The 16,067-nt window shown below is 37.1% G+C and overlaps 1 protein-coding gene across 23 annotated transcripts in view; it reads left to right on the forward strand.

Annotated features, from left to right (window-relative positions):
• PARD3 (par-3 family cell polarity regulator) overlaps window positions 1-16,067 on the forward strand; it is a 441,179-nt gene that overhangs the window by 290,148 nt on the left and 134,964 nt on the right. For all 23 annotated transcript variants that reach the window (XM_021542937.3, XM_085564036.1, XM_085564095.1 and 20 more), the window contains 2 exons: window positions 5,245-5,472; window positions 12,045-12,261. In XM_021542937.3, the coding sequence (XP_021398612.2) occupies window positions 5,245-5,472; window positions 12,045-12,261 (445 nt within the window). The remainder of the gene's footprint in view (window positions 1-5,244; window positions 5,473-12,044; window positions 12,262-16,067) is intronic.

Raw genomic sequence — 16,067 nt, forward strand, 5'->3', positions numbered from 1 at the left:
ATCAGAGTGTTAATGCATGAATTGTGTTAATGGTTTTGGTAATAATGGATGCTTAGGAACTGCCTTCACCTCTAAGCATTAATCACATAAAAACAAGTTAAAGACCAAACTCAGAATTTTTGTAAATTATTTTTCATTTTCTTATTAAACTGTCTAGTTGAATGGGATGTGATTAAAATGGTGTAAAACCCATGTGTTTTAGTAAAATACAATCCTCAGGTATTAAAGATGCATAGTGGTTTTGGTGGTATCAGTAGAGGGTGATATAAACTGAGTGTAGTTTTCCTTTATATGTAACACCTGGATTAAATTCCAAAAAAAGCAGACAACTTGGACAACCTGGGTGAAAGAGCATGACCATGCTGTCTGGACTAGGCAGTTACATATTTTGTGCACAGCAAATGTGCTGGAAAAAAATTTCAGTGGCTGGAAAAAAAGAAAACACCTTTTGGTGCACTTTTATTTTATTTATCTTGCGTGCTTTTAACCAGATTTTGTATATAAACACTGGATATCTCCCATTACTGAAGATGGATGTAGCTGTTAAACAAACCACTTATTGTGGTTTGGCTTAAAAATTGTCTGCTTCTAAGAAAAAAAAAACCAAAAAAAAAAAAAACAACAAAACTTCAAATGTGTGATGAACTATGCTTTAATGAACTCTGGAAGCCAGAAAACTTCAACAAGTATTTACTTTAGAAAAGATAAAAACAAACTCTGTTACTGTCACAGTTGGATTTAATAGTATTGGCTGAAAAGAAGAGCACAGACCTCTCCAGCTCTAGTTACTGTAATAGTTTTTTAATTATTTTTCTTTCTATAGTTCATTTGAAGTACCTAATCCTTGCAGTGTTTACAGTTCATCCTAGAGGTTAGAAGTATATTCAGTAGCAGTTGAGCATGGCTCATTTATAGAGTCCTTGGCATACTATAGCTCTAGGTGATTATTTTTCCATATGTATGTTATGAAAATGAAAAAGAAAAAATCAAATAACATTTATTTAAATTACTTATTGATTTATTTTTACACCATGCTTTTTAATTAATCTTTTATTAAACAGAATCAAAATTAAACTGGTTTTGATGCAATTTCTTGCTTTATTCCTCTCCTGCCTTCCCCTGATGAAGTGTTAATCTCTTAGTGTCTGAACTGAACTAGAAATGGAAAAATTTATCAAATGTAATGGAGCAGATATTACTAAGTAAATAGACTCACTGATAATGTCCTTCAAGAAGTTGTTTAGAAAGTAGACTTTATGCCTTTGCAAAACTGGTTTAATGAAATCCAGGGAAGTTTTTGGCATCAGTTGCAGGTAGCATTTGACTTGACAGCTCATAAAACTATTTTTTCAGAAAGAAAAAAAAAAAAAGTAATTTTAAATGATTTAAAAGAATGTGCTGATGAAAAATTTGCTTTACAGAATAAAATTAGCCACTGGACAAAAGATCCTATATCCCTTGAGACCATGGGCTCTGCCTTTGCAAATCACCCAAGCGGATTGGTGTCACTGTATAAATAATTACCTTAGGGTGAGATAAGGGGAGGCACAGTGAGTTGTTAAACAGTGTCAGCACAAGGGAGAAACAAAGGAGGTGGGATAGGGAGCAGCACACAGGCTTCGTCTGATGTCTGTGTGCTCAGTGTCTCCTAGGTGTGCGTGCCCTGGGAGAGGCACCTGCACAGTCACACATGAACAGGGGGTGGGCGCATGGCTGGGAGGGCCAGGCTTGGCCCTTGTCCCCAAGAACTGGGCAGCTGGGGACACAGGGAGTGGAGGGACATGTGTGGTGGGCAGGGGCTGTGCCTGGCAGGTCACAAAGCCCTTGGGAGATGGACAGGGGCTGGGCACTGCCGAGCTGTGAGGAGGATGCATGGTGGCAGTCATGGCAGGAGGGCTGCTGGGATACAGAGGGATGAATTCACCTCAAAGCATATTTGTTAAGAAAATAGTTGGAAAGGGAGGTTGATAAACTTCAAATTTGAAAAATGATAAAAGAATCCCTTTCATCCGCAGTCATATAAATATGCTTTAGGTAGATGTGTCTTTTCCTCTCCTTTTTTCTACTTTAAATTCTGGTGTCAAAATAGGAGTAGAGCTCATTCTGAGCAGATAACGCTTCTGATGATTACCACCAGTGCTGTAAAGGCTGGAAGAAAATGCTGACATTTTTGTATTTAGAAAACAACGTTTTGATGTGACTCATAAATTTTAAACAGAATCCATTTTAAAGAAAGTTTGCTGGTGTTTACCAGATTATGGGTAAACTACTCATTTTCTGACTGGTGAATTCTAGTAATAAATTCATAACCCACTATTTACAGGGACACCTAACTGTATATTTTTAGAATAGTAGATTTGCTATGAAGTAGCCACAGGAGATAGTGAAGGTATTAAAAGATACATAGCTCTGTGATCACACTGATAAAATTGCTTTTGAGAGGAGATTTCCCCATTTCAGATTATGCAACCTGTTCACACTTGTGTTCATGGCCACCCAAGTTCAATAAATATTCTTATCACTTATGTAATCCATTATTAGTTTTATAGCACTAAACATTAGGTCATATCCCAGATGGGATATCCTTTGGGAAAACACAGCTTACATAAATACAGTTCTCACAAAAGTCTATATTGGGTGTCAGGAAATTGAACTTTTTTTTAATGTTCTTTATGAACACAAATGGGCATATAAATGCCTTCTTTGTAATTACTGTTTACAAAAACAGCCACTCAGTAATTAGGAAAAGATATATGAACATTTCCTTTGGAAGGTTACAAAGCAGAATGTGGAATAAGGAAGTTTACAGTAAGTTGCTATGTAAGAGGACACCCTTTTCTTTTGTATATGAAACTGGATCTGTCAAACAGCTGGTTTATATATGATTGTCCCATTTCCTCTTTTTTTTTTCCTCCAACATCCTTTTTTTTTTCCTGTCTTATAGACAATTTAAAAAACACAATCTTTAAATATAAAAAGCAAAAAAAATAAAGTCTCATTTCTTATGTACTGCAGGCATTAGTGGAGGAATAGCAGATTTGACCATAGTCTAGAAAGTGGACAGTTTTATATGGCACTGTCTAAATTGGAGTGCTTTTACTTGGCACAGAGAATGTTCTGTAAAATGCTCACCTTAGACTTCAGGCCATTTTCAGAAGTTTGGCAATTCCAGACTGCAGCTTGTTTGCACAGCTGGGAAGCCACCAGCCCTCTCTGGTCCCAGCTGGCCCTGTGCTCTGCCCCCAGCCATCCTCACAACCTTCAGCCCTCTAATAAGCACTGGCTGTATGTGAGAGGGTGGCTTCTTCTGGGAGGTGGGAATTCATGAAGAAAACATTTCTCATTTGTTGGGGTGCATTTATTTCTGACCAAGGGTCCAAGCAGCAGGACTACAGACTGCTGGGGGAACCAAACTGCAGGAGCTGTGTAGACCTGGGAGGGCAGATTTTTGGTTTGTTTCTGTTTACAAGTTAATCTTATCAGTAGGGCAGCTGAAGGGAAATACTTTGACAGCTGCTGTTTGAATTTATTTGATCTGAGGGATTTCAGTTTAATGTAATTGCTCAGACTTTTAATAGCTGAATAGAAAACGACAGCATTCACTGCCTTGCTTCATCTCATACCAAGGTAACAAATGATGTGGAGAAAATTTGCCATGCTGCTGTTCAGCATCTCTTTTGTGGGGGACAAACAATCTCCTTTCCTCCCCAACTAATACTAAATAGTTTTAGTAGTGCAGTAGCAGTTTTCCCCAGTTTAAGGTAACTTCACTGACCTTTCATAAAGAGCAGTGACAGATGCTGTCTCCCCTTGGTCTCCTAGTAGCTATCAGAATAGGGACCATCTTCAGAACATTGTATTATTCTGAGATGAATGCTTAAAAGAGGTAGTTTTCCTTTATTACACCTTTATTCACACCTGTGCTTACTAATGTACTGTTAATAGTTTCAGTATTCTTGGGGATTCAATCCTTGGCTCTGGCTCTCAATGGTGGCTGGCTGTGAAATTTATTTTTGCCAGATAAGGATGCTGATGTTAACTAGGTAACAGCCTACCACCTGGGACCTGTTGTGGTGCCATAACAGTTCTCTTTTGTTCTCCTTTTGTGTGGAGAAAAAATGCAAATTTCATATTACAAGTGAAGGCTCTGGTCTCATAATTTCAGGAAATATAACCATGATGATGTTGTCCCACCTCATCTTGCTTTCCACTCCCAAGTCCTGTGGAAAATCTAGCTAAGACTGTACTTGCACTTTTGAATAAAATCAATAAATGGAGTGTTTTTAGTTTTTTTTTCTCCCTGAAAGAGTCTTCTTAGTTTTAACTTTAGTATGAGGTCTAATTGTGCAGTTGTGATTTGGAGTGTGAGTGGTAGTCTGAAAATAAAGGCTCTATATTTAACCCACAAACCTGAGAAGTGGAGTCTGGATGGAGAAAGGCTGTTGCAGAACACTGCCTGAGGCTTCCTTGGCACATCTCTGGACATGCTGCCCTCTTACCAGTGATAAGAGCTGCCTCAGCCCCAGCTGTAGCAGTGCTGCCCTAACAGTCACTCCTCATGACTGCCAGGAGTGTGTTTATTTTCCAGTTGGGTAACTGGTATTGCCTATTTTACTGGATCCTTTCCACAGATTATTGTTAAGCAATTTCACATAATCTGAGCAAGTCAGGTGATACTTCTCAGAAGCATTTAATTATGAAATAGTTAGCAATTTGATGCAAGTTCTTTAAGCTCAGACAAACAGCATGTTCCTTGAAGCTAGAGGTCAGGCTACTTTGCAAGACTGTTACACTAAACATGGTAGGATTCATGCCCATTATCTGCTCTCTGTTCATCAGTTGCTAGTACAGAGGAAATTTTCTGCTCAAACCAAAAAGAGTTAATTGCTTTGTTAGATGCCGTTAGATATGCATCTGTGCTGGATGTATGAGCTAAGTTGTTAAAGCCCTGTGATTTCTTTGTCATTTAAATTGTGTAAAATAATAGTAATGGATGTTGGTCTCTCTTCACTGATTTGAAAAGCCAGACATTGCTAACATTGTCAGTTCCGTTGACTGTGACTTGACATACTCATTTGCTTCTGAGACCAACAAATCTGTGGAGAATTCCCTACAGATTATTGAGAGATGATGTGAATAATGTTAAGTGTGTCCCCAAAGACTTTCAGGATGGATATGCATAATCAAGCATGCTGTTCTCGATACTAATTCTAATTACTTTTTTTCCCCCTTTAAATCACTAAGGTTCCCCAACCAGAGATGTGGGGCCTTCATTAGGGCTGAAGAAATCCAGCTCCTTAGAAAGCCTGCAGACAGCCGTTGCTGAGGTGACTCTGAACGGTGACATTCCTTTCCACCGCCCGCGCCCACGAATTATCCGAGGCCGAGGCTGCAACGAAAGCTTCAGAGCTGCCATAGACAAATCATACGATAAGCCTGTAGCAGATGATGATGATGAAGGCATGGAAACTTGTAAGTAAACTGTTGTTTTGAGTAATGAATGTTTATGTCACTAGTCGCTTTAGAAAGTGACTAAAGTAGTAGAACATAATTTTAGAATTTTAAAAGAATAGAACTTCATCACTATTTAGGCTTTTTCCCTTCATTTGCTTTAACAGATCGCTGCACTCTGTAGCTTTCTTCCTTTCTAAAATATGAGAATAGGATTATTTGGAATGTGTTTACTTAAATTACTGTGAAAATATTCTGTAAGATGGCTAATTAATGTACTAATGTAAACTAGAAAAAAAATAGGTAGAAAGGCAAACCCACTAAATTTATGTTACAAAATATAGGCATCTAACTTTGAAATAGTACATTTGTAGTGTTGGGGGGTGATAAAAAGAAATCACTGTCCTTTAATTAGAGTGAGTAAGGTTGGCAGATCTAATAAAATATAAAGTTAATGATCAGCTATTACCCACCCTAATGGGCATTCATTTACATTTGCAGTTCTTTAACCCAAACTATGACCCAACATGTGGAGAATGTCATTAACATAAAAGAATCACTTCAAAGCTAACCTTATCATTATTGAACTATGTAAGAATGGGCTGCTAAAATGACAACTCATATTGAATGAAAATAGTATGAATGGTAAATTACCTCAATCAGGGGTTGTATTAAAATCATTGAATTTTTTACCTTCATGTTGTACTTCTTTCAACTTGTCACACACCAGCAGAATTTTTTTTTAATCAACCTGCAGCTAGTTAGAAGTTTATGAATGAAGATGATGATGGGGAGGTTGAAGTAGTAAAGTATTTAGTCTGAATTTAATGAAGGCTATGAAGGCTTGAAAAGGAATTTTTCACTCTTTTCAATATTTTTTTAGTTTCAGAAATTCTGTTTCATAAGCATCATTCCCTAATACTCTTTTATAAGTTACTTCTGTAACCACTCTTTTTTTTTTTAATCTGCCTCTTTTTAAGAGTGTTCTGAGGCTGCAAGGGAGATAATTTTGCTAGTCACTTTTCTCAAAGGTAGCTACAGATGGAATTAATTCTGCTTTGCTTTTCCACCACCTAATGATTTCACACAGTAGTGAGGCTAAATGCTGGTGTGGTGCTGCTGGCTGTTAATCTCTTTCTGGCCAGTAGAAGAATAGGTGTGAGAAACTGTGTGATGATCCTGCTCATTCTTACAAATTGCATGGCTTTTATAAAAGACCTTGTTGGTGTGATCTCACTGATAGCAATATCCTGGTTTGAGGCTTCAGATATCCAAGGTTTATCCAGAAGTTACAAATGGTTTAACTTCAGTTGATCAAAAATATAGCGAAGCAGTTGTTGTGAGGTGAGTTGAGGTTTATGAGATTCTGGTATGGGTTTTTAAGCTTGTTGATGCAATGCATAGAGAGTAGCAAGGGAGTGTTTGGAGCTCTTTGGATCCTTCACATAGGAGCAGTGGTGTCGTGGCTTAACTTCTGCAGCAGCCAAACCCCAGGCAGCTGCGTGCTCACTCCCCCACCAGTGGGACTGGGGAGAGAATTGGAAGGGTGAAAGCTGGAAAACTTGTGGATTGAGATATAGTCAGCTTCATAGGAAAGCAAAAGCCACATACACAAGCAAAGCAAAACAATTCATTCACTGCTACCCATGGGCAGGCAAGAGCCTTCTTATGTCATGAGAGAGCAAGAGTAAAGATGGGAACAGATAGTCAGATCCCACATGATAAAGAAGGGATCAGCAAAGTGTGACCAAGCTGTATGTGTAGAACTGTGCATTTTGTTGTGTTCTAATAGATTCCACATATGGTAATAAAACATCTAAGAAATATTACAGAAGTTTGAAGTGCCAGATTCATAGAAGTAGATGAGTAACAAGCCAATTATAATAAGTTAATTGGACAGAATTCAGTCCTTGATTGAGGAGAGAAGACAAAGGACTCTTGTGCGATTCAACATGAATCAAGCAAAAGCCATTTATTGTGCTTCTAAACATTGTTTATATTTACTTCTTATTGTGGTTCTACACGGTCACACATTGTGTGATTGGTAGTTCCACTTTGTCCATGCATCTCTTGATTGGTAGCTCTACTTTGTTTACAAGGCAAGCAGACATCTTTTTCTTAATCTAATTGGTAGATGCTGTAAGCATCATTTTACTCAGGTTGACACCCCCATATTTGTCAGCAATTTCTCCGCTTCTTCTTTCTTCCTGCAACATCAGCTTTTTTATCTACAAAGATGACCTCATTCTTTAGCTCTAGAAGGTTAGGCTGGTTCATGTCCATTTTTCTGTAAATACTATCCTGCACTTCGGGATTTTTGCTTCTCATGGTGATTGTGGGAGCTTAAGAGCTGTCCCAGCCCTATGTTGCCTGTCTTTGTATAAACATCTGTATCTGCACTAACCTCAAAAGCACTGCAGTCTGCTCCACTTTGTGTCAATTCTGTATGGACTTAGGCTTCCAGAGAATTTAACAAATGGTGTCTTCAGCTGGACAAAGTTTGGGTACCTATGAATATATAGGAGTTTAACAATCTGGATCTAATGTAACTAATGCCTCACTGCTGCCATAATGATGTTGCTTAAGTTTTTTTAAAATTTTATTTAATTATTCTATAATTGTTTGAAATTAGAATATGACTTTCTCTCATTATAAAACCCAGACCAACATGCTGGTGGTCAGTTTGGTGATGCCACTGAGGTTGGATCCATTTGTCTGACTTGAACTTTTTTGCCTTTCTCCAAGTGTTTCAGTGCTAGAAGTGTTTCTTTGTCTTCCAGACAATTACCTGCTTTGGATTAGCAAATAATAGCACTGCAATGTATTGTATAGAGAAGTTCCTAACATGTCATCATTCCATATACAAAAGCCATAAAGAATACAGGTAGCATATGTGACAAAGGGACTGACTCTTCTAAATGTCTTGGAACAATATGCTATTAAATTACTAAATGTAGGATTAAAATCAGATGGCACTGACTGGTTCTGAGGTAACATTTTAAGTATTTGAGATGTGTGTGCGTTTTAATGGCTGTAAGGAAGGATAATTTGTGGAAAGACATGTGGGTGTTCAGCTTTTACAGATAATTTTTCCTCTTTTCTTTTTCTTTTTTTTTGTTTTTTTTTTTGTTTTTTTTTCTTTATTACTTGAAATAGCTTACTGTAAGCAAAATGTTTATCTTTAGTGTCATGAAGAAGAACAAGGCATTTTGATTGGGAGAGATCAACAAAGCTTTCTAATCTTTTGCTGAATCTTAATTGCTGGAATCTAGGGCTGTATTAAATATCACAATAAGAGGCCTAGAAGCTTAGTGGGAAAATGGTTTCACATTAAGTAGCTTTGATTCCTCATGTGCATCTTTTCCATTTTATGGGCTAATTAGGAGAATAGCTTCATAATACCTGTTTGTGTAGTTCTCTGTACTGCAGCGTGGTTCATGAAATGACACTAGTGTTCAGTTTAATTGATGTTTAAAGTATACTCCAATTTAAATTTTTGGCTTCAGCATCCTGAATGGGGAGGACGGAGGTTGCAGGAAAAAAAGGAAATAACAGCACCAAAACAAATACATCCTGCGTTTTGCAGTAACCTAATGTCATTACTACAACATAACAAAAATTAGAAGTTTCATTTGTAGCCTGGGTTTGAATTTTAATTGAGCAGCATTTGCATTTGTTCTAAACACTAGTAATTATGTGTATGTTAATTTCAGGATGACTGCACTGCATAAAAGTGAAACAAGTGTCTTCATGTTGGGTCTTTTTAAGAGAACTAGAAATCTGTTTAATCCAGTAGAGAGACCAGTGTTTACTCCAGGCATCCCAGTTCACAGGCCTCAGGCTAAGCTACTGAGTTAATTGCAAGCAAATGTGTATGATAGACAAATATTAATTGGAACACTAATGTAGAAATGAGACAATGGAATTCTTCATGGAACGTGCAAAATTAATAGTAAGTGCAAGTTTTGTTCAAAAATACTCTTAGTTCTGGCCAGGACAGGGCTGACTTTTGCAGTAGCCAGGAGGGGGCATGGCCAGGACCCAGAGGTTATTCCTTACCACCTCACATCATTTTCCAGGGATGGGGACCAGGTGCTGTAGAGTAGTGGAGGGAACAGTTGGGTGCTTCCAGGGCTGAGAACTTGTGTGCCAATCCTTCTTTCCTTGTGTGCTCTTTCATTGGTAGTGTTACTGGTACTGTTGGTTTCCTTATCTCATTGCTGTTTCCTGTAAATTGTTCTCATCTCAACCTGTGATCTTTACCTTTTGTGCCTCCAGCTGTCCTCTCAATCCTGCTGCAAGGGGAAGGGATGGGGAGCCAGTGGGTGGCACATGTTTTGGAGAGTCTGAATAGGAGCACCAACCCTTCCTAAACACAACACACTGTTTTGACAAGCTGTTCCACAGCTCAGCATAGTGCAGTAAACAATACATATATATTTATGATTTATTTAATGTATTGCTATGTGAGTATGAACAAACATAGGTCAAAACTGATTTATCTTTAAAATTCTACTAGTGAATTCAACTGTTCCAAGTAAACAGTTGATCTCAAAATTTGTCAGAAATTTCATACAGGTTTTGTTTTTTTTTTTTTTTTTTTTTTTTTTTTTTTTTTTTTTTTTGCTAATTATATTCATTTGCAAGTACAGTCTTTTAAATGTCTAGTTAGAACAGATTGTAGCTATAAATTAACATGTAAAAAATTAACATTTCTATTCCAAAGTGTTTTTCCACAATTCTTTTAATAATAACTAAATATCATTCCAGACACTGATTAAAAAGTGCTGGAACCAAAAAAAGTACAAGAACAGCTAGTACAGAGGCATGTGTAGGAACTATTAGTTTCTTAAAATACAATAACATGAATATTAAAACTGTTTCTACAGTTGAGAAGCTGTATCATCTGCTTTACTCATAGCAGTCCTGAATTAGATGCCAAGGCCTGGCCACTCTGGTGGTTTGTACTTCAGAGTGCTAGTTAAGATTCAAAAATAGTTACTAATATTGAGATGTATCTGACATGGTATATTTTTCTTGAAATATGTCTGTGTGATCATTCAGGGCTGGAGAATATTTATAGCAAACTTGATACTTGGTGAATAAGTGCAAAGTCTGTTGGACTATAACATGTATGGATTGTAATATTAAGGAATAAAAGCATTTTGAAAGCAAGTTTCTGAGAGAGAGAATACATTATATTGAATGGTTTTCAGTCAGTGATTTGTAGACTTTTCAGGTTCAATGATTTACCTGTAAGGTGAAGATGAATGATGACTAAGAAAAGCAAGTTTATATTCTACAGTAGTCTATAGATGAGAAATTTCTGAAGAATTACACTCTTCTGGTAGCTGTAGGAGAGTTGCTGAGATCTCGAGCAATATTAGCAGAATATTAAGAAGTAGTAAACAGAGGTGAAACTAAAAAAACTTTGTTTTTTCCTTCTATAAGCCATGACCATTTCAAAAATCTTATAGAGTACAAAATTTTTTTTCCTATATATTGTGTATATATAAAGCAAGACTGTGTTTTTTTCAAATTTTGCTGCCAAAAGTTATTTGGAGCCTTTGTATTCATTGGAACTACAGGAGGCAATACTAAGTATGCATCTGTGATCCTAATTGCTGCTTTGTGCAGTCTGTTGGAAAGCTGGGAGATGGTGGGAGCCCTACTTAAATGTGATGATATAAAATGTTAGAGCTCATGGAAAGTCCCTGCTTCACAAGGCATGCAGTGCTGTGTTCTGACCCACCAGCTTGAAGTATTTTATTTCTTTCTTACTAAACTACTGAAACAGTTTTCAGGTTTTCAGTGGATTTTTTTTTTTTCTTTTAATAATTTTTCTTTCAAACTTTCTGAAATACATGTGGAGTGTTAAATCTAACCTTGAGTGTGCTTTAGAACTCCTGGTCTTGAATTAGAAGCAGAGAGGGAATGTGTTATCTGCCTTTAAAGTATTTTCCTTGTTCCACTGGGTGAAATCTCCTCACCTCAACCTCCCAGGCTGCCCCATCTCAACCAATAATAACACCAAAAATGACAATCATAGCACATGATGTGTTCTACTTTACTCCAGGAAATGAAGAAGCATAACAAAACTATTATGTTACTTGCAGAAGAAAAAAAAGTCTATTATGGCTTGTGTTGAGGGTTAACACTCCCTAATGACTTTCATATTTTTATGAGAATATTACTAAGAATTTATGGACAAGGCATGCTGCACTGCTGTTGTTACTTGCAGATATTTCTAAATCTCTCCTCAACTGATTTAGATACAGAAACAAAATGGGCCAATTAATATCGCTTTGCTAATCCTCATTATCAATCCATACATTATCCAGAGTACCCATAAAGTGCAAATAGTGTTTTACAGAATGATCTGCAAAGGTGAATTCCTTGCTTTTATGAATTTAATACTTCTAAATGAACACTCTTGAAAAACTATGTAAGCAGATACTCAGTAAAAAAAAAAAAAAAAAGTTTATTGTGGTTTTGCATATATCCTGCTTCAAAATACATTATGGAATATACCAAAAAGTTTGCCCTTTTTCTTTGTTCTTATGTCACTGATGTTTCTTAATATGTGCTTTCAGTGGAGGAAGACACAGAGGAGAGCTCAAGATCTGGTAGAGAATCTGTGTCCACAGCAAGTGACCAACCATCCCACTCATTAGAGAGACACATGAATGGAAGCCAAGATAAATGTGACAGAAAAAAAACTGGAAAGGAAAAGAAGAAAGATCGAGATAAAGAGAAGGATAAAATTAAGGCAAAGAAAGGAATGCTGAAAGGCTTAGGAGACATGTTCAGGTAGGTACTTTGCAATCAAATGTAGAATGAATTAAAAAAAGAAGTTTCTTTTCTAATTACTCATTATATTGTAAATTCTCACTGAGGTGGTATTTTACTATGCAGATCCATACACAATGTATATAGGCTGGTCTCTCAGTTTTTGAGCCTATGGGTGGTATCATAAAAGGGAAGCAGCTCAGAATGCAAGCAAAGGAGATGCCTGGCAGGCCTAAGGAAAGGAAAGGCAAAGGAAAAAATAATTTTAAGCCCCAGACTGCTTGGTTTGGAAAGAGTCTTTGGTGACGTCTAAGTCATGCACATATCCTTTGACAACTCAAAACATTTGGGGCTTTGTTTTATTTTTCTTCTTTAATACCCAAAGCTTATGTGTTGCTAAATGAATGTTTTAATTTGCTTTACTATTAAGACTATTGGTGTAATGGAGGCATGATGTGAAAGAGATTAATCAGTTTGAGATTGAGAAGCAGCATGCTTCTCTCAAGAAGACAGGATCTAAGGTTGTGTGCTCTGAGAATCCAAAGAGAATGGGTCAGTGAAAGACCTGATTTACCAAACACTGAGTTCTTTTTAAAGGAGTCATCTCTCCAACAGACATAAGTGATCTGAAAGGAGCACACTGCTGAGGTACACCCTGCTGTTGTGAGTAAATGTAACATGACAAACATCTTTGATTACTTGTGGAAAGGGGGGAGAGAGCAAGAAAACTAGGCCTTCTTTTAGCCAGCTAGAGTAAATAAACATATTTCAAAGAAAAAGCAATATTAAAGCAGTGTTTGTTTTGTTATTCAATTTTCAAGTGAGGTGCTGGTATTATTTTAATTATTTATTAATGATTCTGCTCTGAAAGCATATTAGGGGAACTTCACTTAGCTTTCCTCCCATTACTTTCTTTATCCTGTAAAATATTAGTTTAACATGTGTTGTAACTGCACAGTTTCTTGAGAATTGTTCTGTGACTGAGAATGATATTAGGAGACTAGTAAGTAGAAAAAGTGGTTAATTAGGAGGAAAAAATATACTTAATTAGAAAATACTGTTTTGAAATCTGCTTTAGAAAACACTAAATAATACCAGGCTTTTAGACAGTGTATGCAATATAACAGAAGAATAATTATAGGAGATAGTGCCACATGTCAGGTAGGAGGAGGGTCCTTCAGCCTGTGAAGCCATGGGGATGCCCTCATCCTCTGGACTTTTGCCTACCTCAGTTCAAGCCTGAAGCAAAGCATTGTACCCCACTCTGGAAGAGTGTCTAAGGCAGGAGATGTGAAGTGCTGACTGGTTCTTTTCTGCACTCTGTCATTTTTAAACAGCATAAATGACAGGTAGAATTGAGGCACAATATGCATGATAAATTCTATAGGCTTTAAGCAAGTAGCATCTTGGATACCTTGAGTGTTGGTTGTCTTGTGAGTTCAGTCAGAAATTGTTTACAGCATCTAGAAAGCTCGGGCAGCTCCATGGGCCAGGCAAGGTAACCTTTCCTGTGTGTTTGATATAACACTTCTGAACTCTCTAATTTGGAAACAAAACTAATTTGAGTGATAGGATGATCCAATGCTTTGTTGTTTGCTCTTCATAACAGTCAACATTTTCTTGATTTTTTTCCTTCACTACCATTTCTGAGTGAACTTTACTTTTCAGTCTCTTCTTAATTAATGTGAGAGCTGTGCTATCTGGATATAGCTGACTCCTCCTGGATCTGTAAATTAGCTTGCACCTTGTCAGCCCACACAAGAGAGGTGTTCCTGGCAAGCAAGAAAATGCTGATTGAGAGAATTAAGCATTATGCCTCATTTCTACTTGGTGCTTGATTTGCTTTGTTGACAGGCTTCTCAATAATGTTTGAGACATGGGCTTTGTTATGTCTGCAAAATAAGCTACTATTTCTACCTATAACATGTTTTGTTTTTCTGTACATTTGACATATATCATAGATATCAAGTAATCACTGAAAGAAGTTGTGCGATAGAAAATAGTGATGACAGTAACATTTAAAATTCAAACCAGGATCAAAGCATAATTGGATATTTTAGTTCTGTACAACATTGTCATTTCTTTGTCGATCTTTTTCTTTTCTCCTTTTTCACTTTTTTCTTTTCAGTGCTCTAATCTTTAAATAATCTTTCTTCATTAGGTTGTATAGTCAAAAACACCTGTGGGATGAAATTGCTATTAGCTGACACTTTATTCCAATGTCTGTATTTAGCCAAAGGGCTTTTTCTTACCTATATGCAAACTGGCTTCTCATAAAGAAGAGTCTGTGTGATGTATAAAAATAAGTCTCCTTGTGTTCAGTTAAAATCTTAGTATTTGCTACTGGAATCTTCATTAAACTCTACTGTGAGATGGAAAGTCCCACTAGAGAACCCTAAGTTACCTTTATCCTTCAGCATCTAGTCATCATTTCCAAGAAATCCCTGGATGATTCATATAAGAAGTTAAAATCTTCTAAACACCTCCATTGTTTTACTGCTTGTGTCAAACATGGTAAAGAGGATTGACATAACCTTGGCTGAGAGCTGCAAACTGAAAACTGCAAAACTGTGTGGCTGTGGCACACACAACTCCCATTATTCCCAGAGGATAATGGGAGTTTTTCCCATTTATTTTTTCCAGCATTGGGCTGGAAGTTCGCTCTTCTGACTGTGACATAAATCTGTCTGAGCATGTGTGTATTTCTTTTTTCAAATCAACACACAACATATTATTTAATTATGCCATTTGGCTGAGAATTCTCCTCACAGATGAAAATAGGACAGAAGTTAGCTAGAGAAGTGTTAAGTAGAAATATTGGTCTATTGGAGGAGAGGCAGGTGCTGCAGTGCCTTGCTTATACCTGAATCTATTTGTTTTATCTGAGTACTGGAATCATTCTTGTCTTAGCCTTTCAAGAAGATCATGTGCCATATCCTGTGGCCTGTGAAATGCTGTGCAGCTCTTCCTTCTCCACTTAGAGGGTGCCTGGATGGCCACTGCCAGCTGAGCAAATAGCTTTTGGGAAGCTGATATGAAGTTCTGCTAGTTTTTTGTTTCACTCCTAAGAAGCCTTCAGTAGATATGTTTTGACATCAGAAGTTTATAAAAATCTGTATACTTCTCCCAGATGCAATATGAAATATGTTTTACTCATTTTGAGTCTGATTGTATTTTTAAGTAGAGATTTTGTTTCTTGATAAAAATTAACCTGACAAAAATAGTCAGTAGTTAAAGAAGTTATTGTAGCACTGCCTTAAGAAAGAGTCTTCACAGTTTCAAAGAGTGTGCCTGTAATTAGTGCTGGTAGATGTACATTAATGGGTCTCTGTGTTGTGCAATTCTTTGACATTCCTCTCCTGAGAGAGAAAAACGGTATATGGTGCATTTTTTCCCCTTCCTTTTGCCCCTGTCATGTACAGAGTATTTTTATAAAAATGGATCCCCATAGGATATGAGAGGAAGATTTGAGATGTTATATTTTAAGGTTTTGGATGATGATGATGCAATGACACATCTGCTGTGGTGCTGCTGATCACTTACAATCCCTTTACTTAATTAATGCTTCTTCCCAGTGTGCAAGCTTGTATACAATTGTTAGATGGGTGACTGAACTGATGATGTAAAATAAGTCCAGCAAGTGGTCAGTCTCAGGAAGGGATGTGTCTAAGAAATAACCTCTTTAGGTAAAAATGAACCTCCAAGACATTGAGAATAATGAGGAAAAGGAAGCAGCTCTGGGTTTCCAGAGGCAGGAAAGGGAATAGTAGGGAGGCCAAGCTAGCTAGCCATGTCTTGCTGAAAATACCTAGGGACAGTCACTCATT

Source organism: Lonchura striata, chromosome 2, assembly GCF_050655825.1.
Source record: "Lonchura striata isolate lonStrDom1 chromosome 2, ASM5065582v1, whole genome shotgun sequence".
Classification (NCBI taxonomy): Eukaryota; Metazoa; Chordata; class Aves; order Passeriformes; family Estrildidae; genus Lonchura; species Lonchura striata.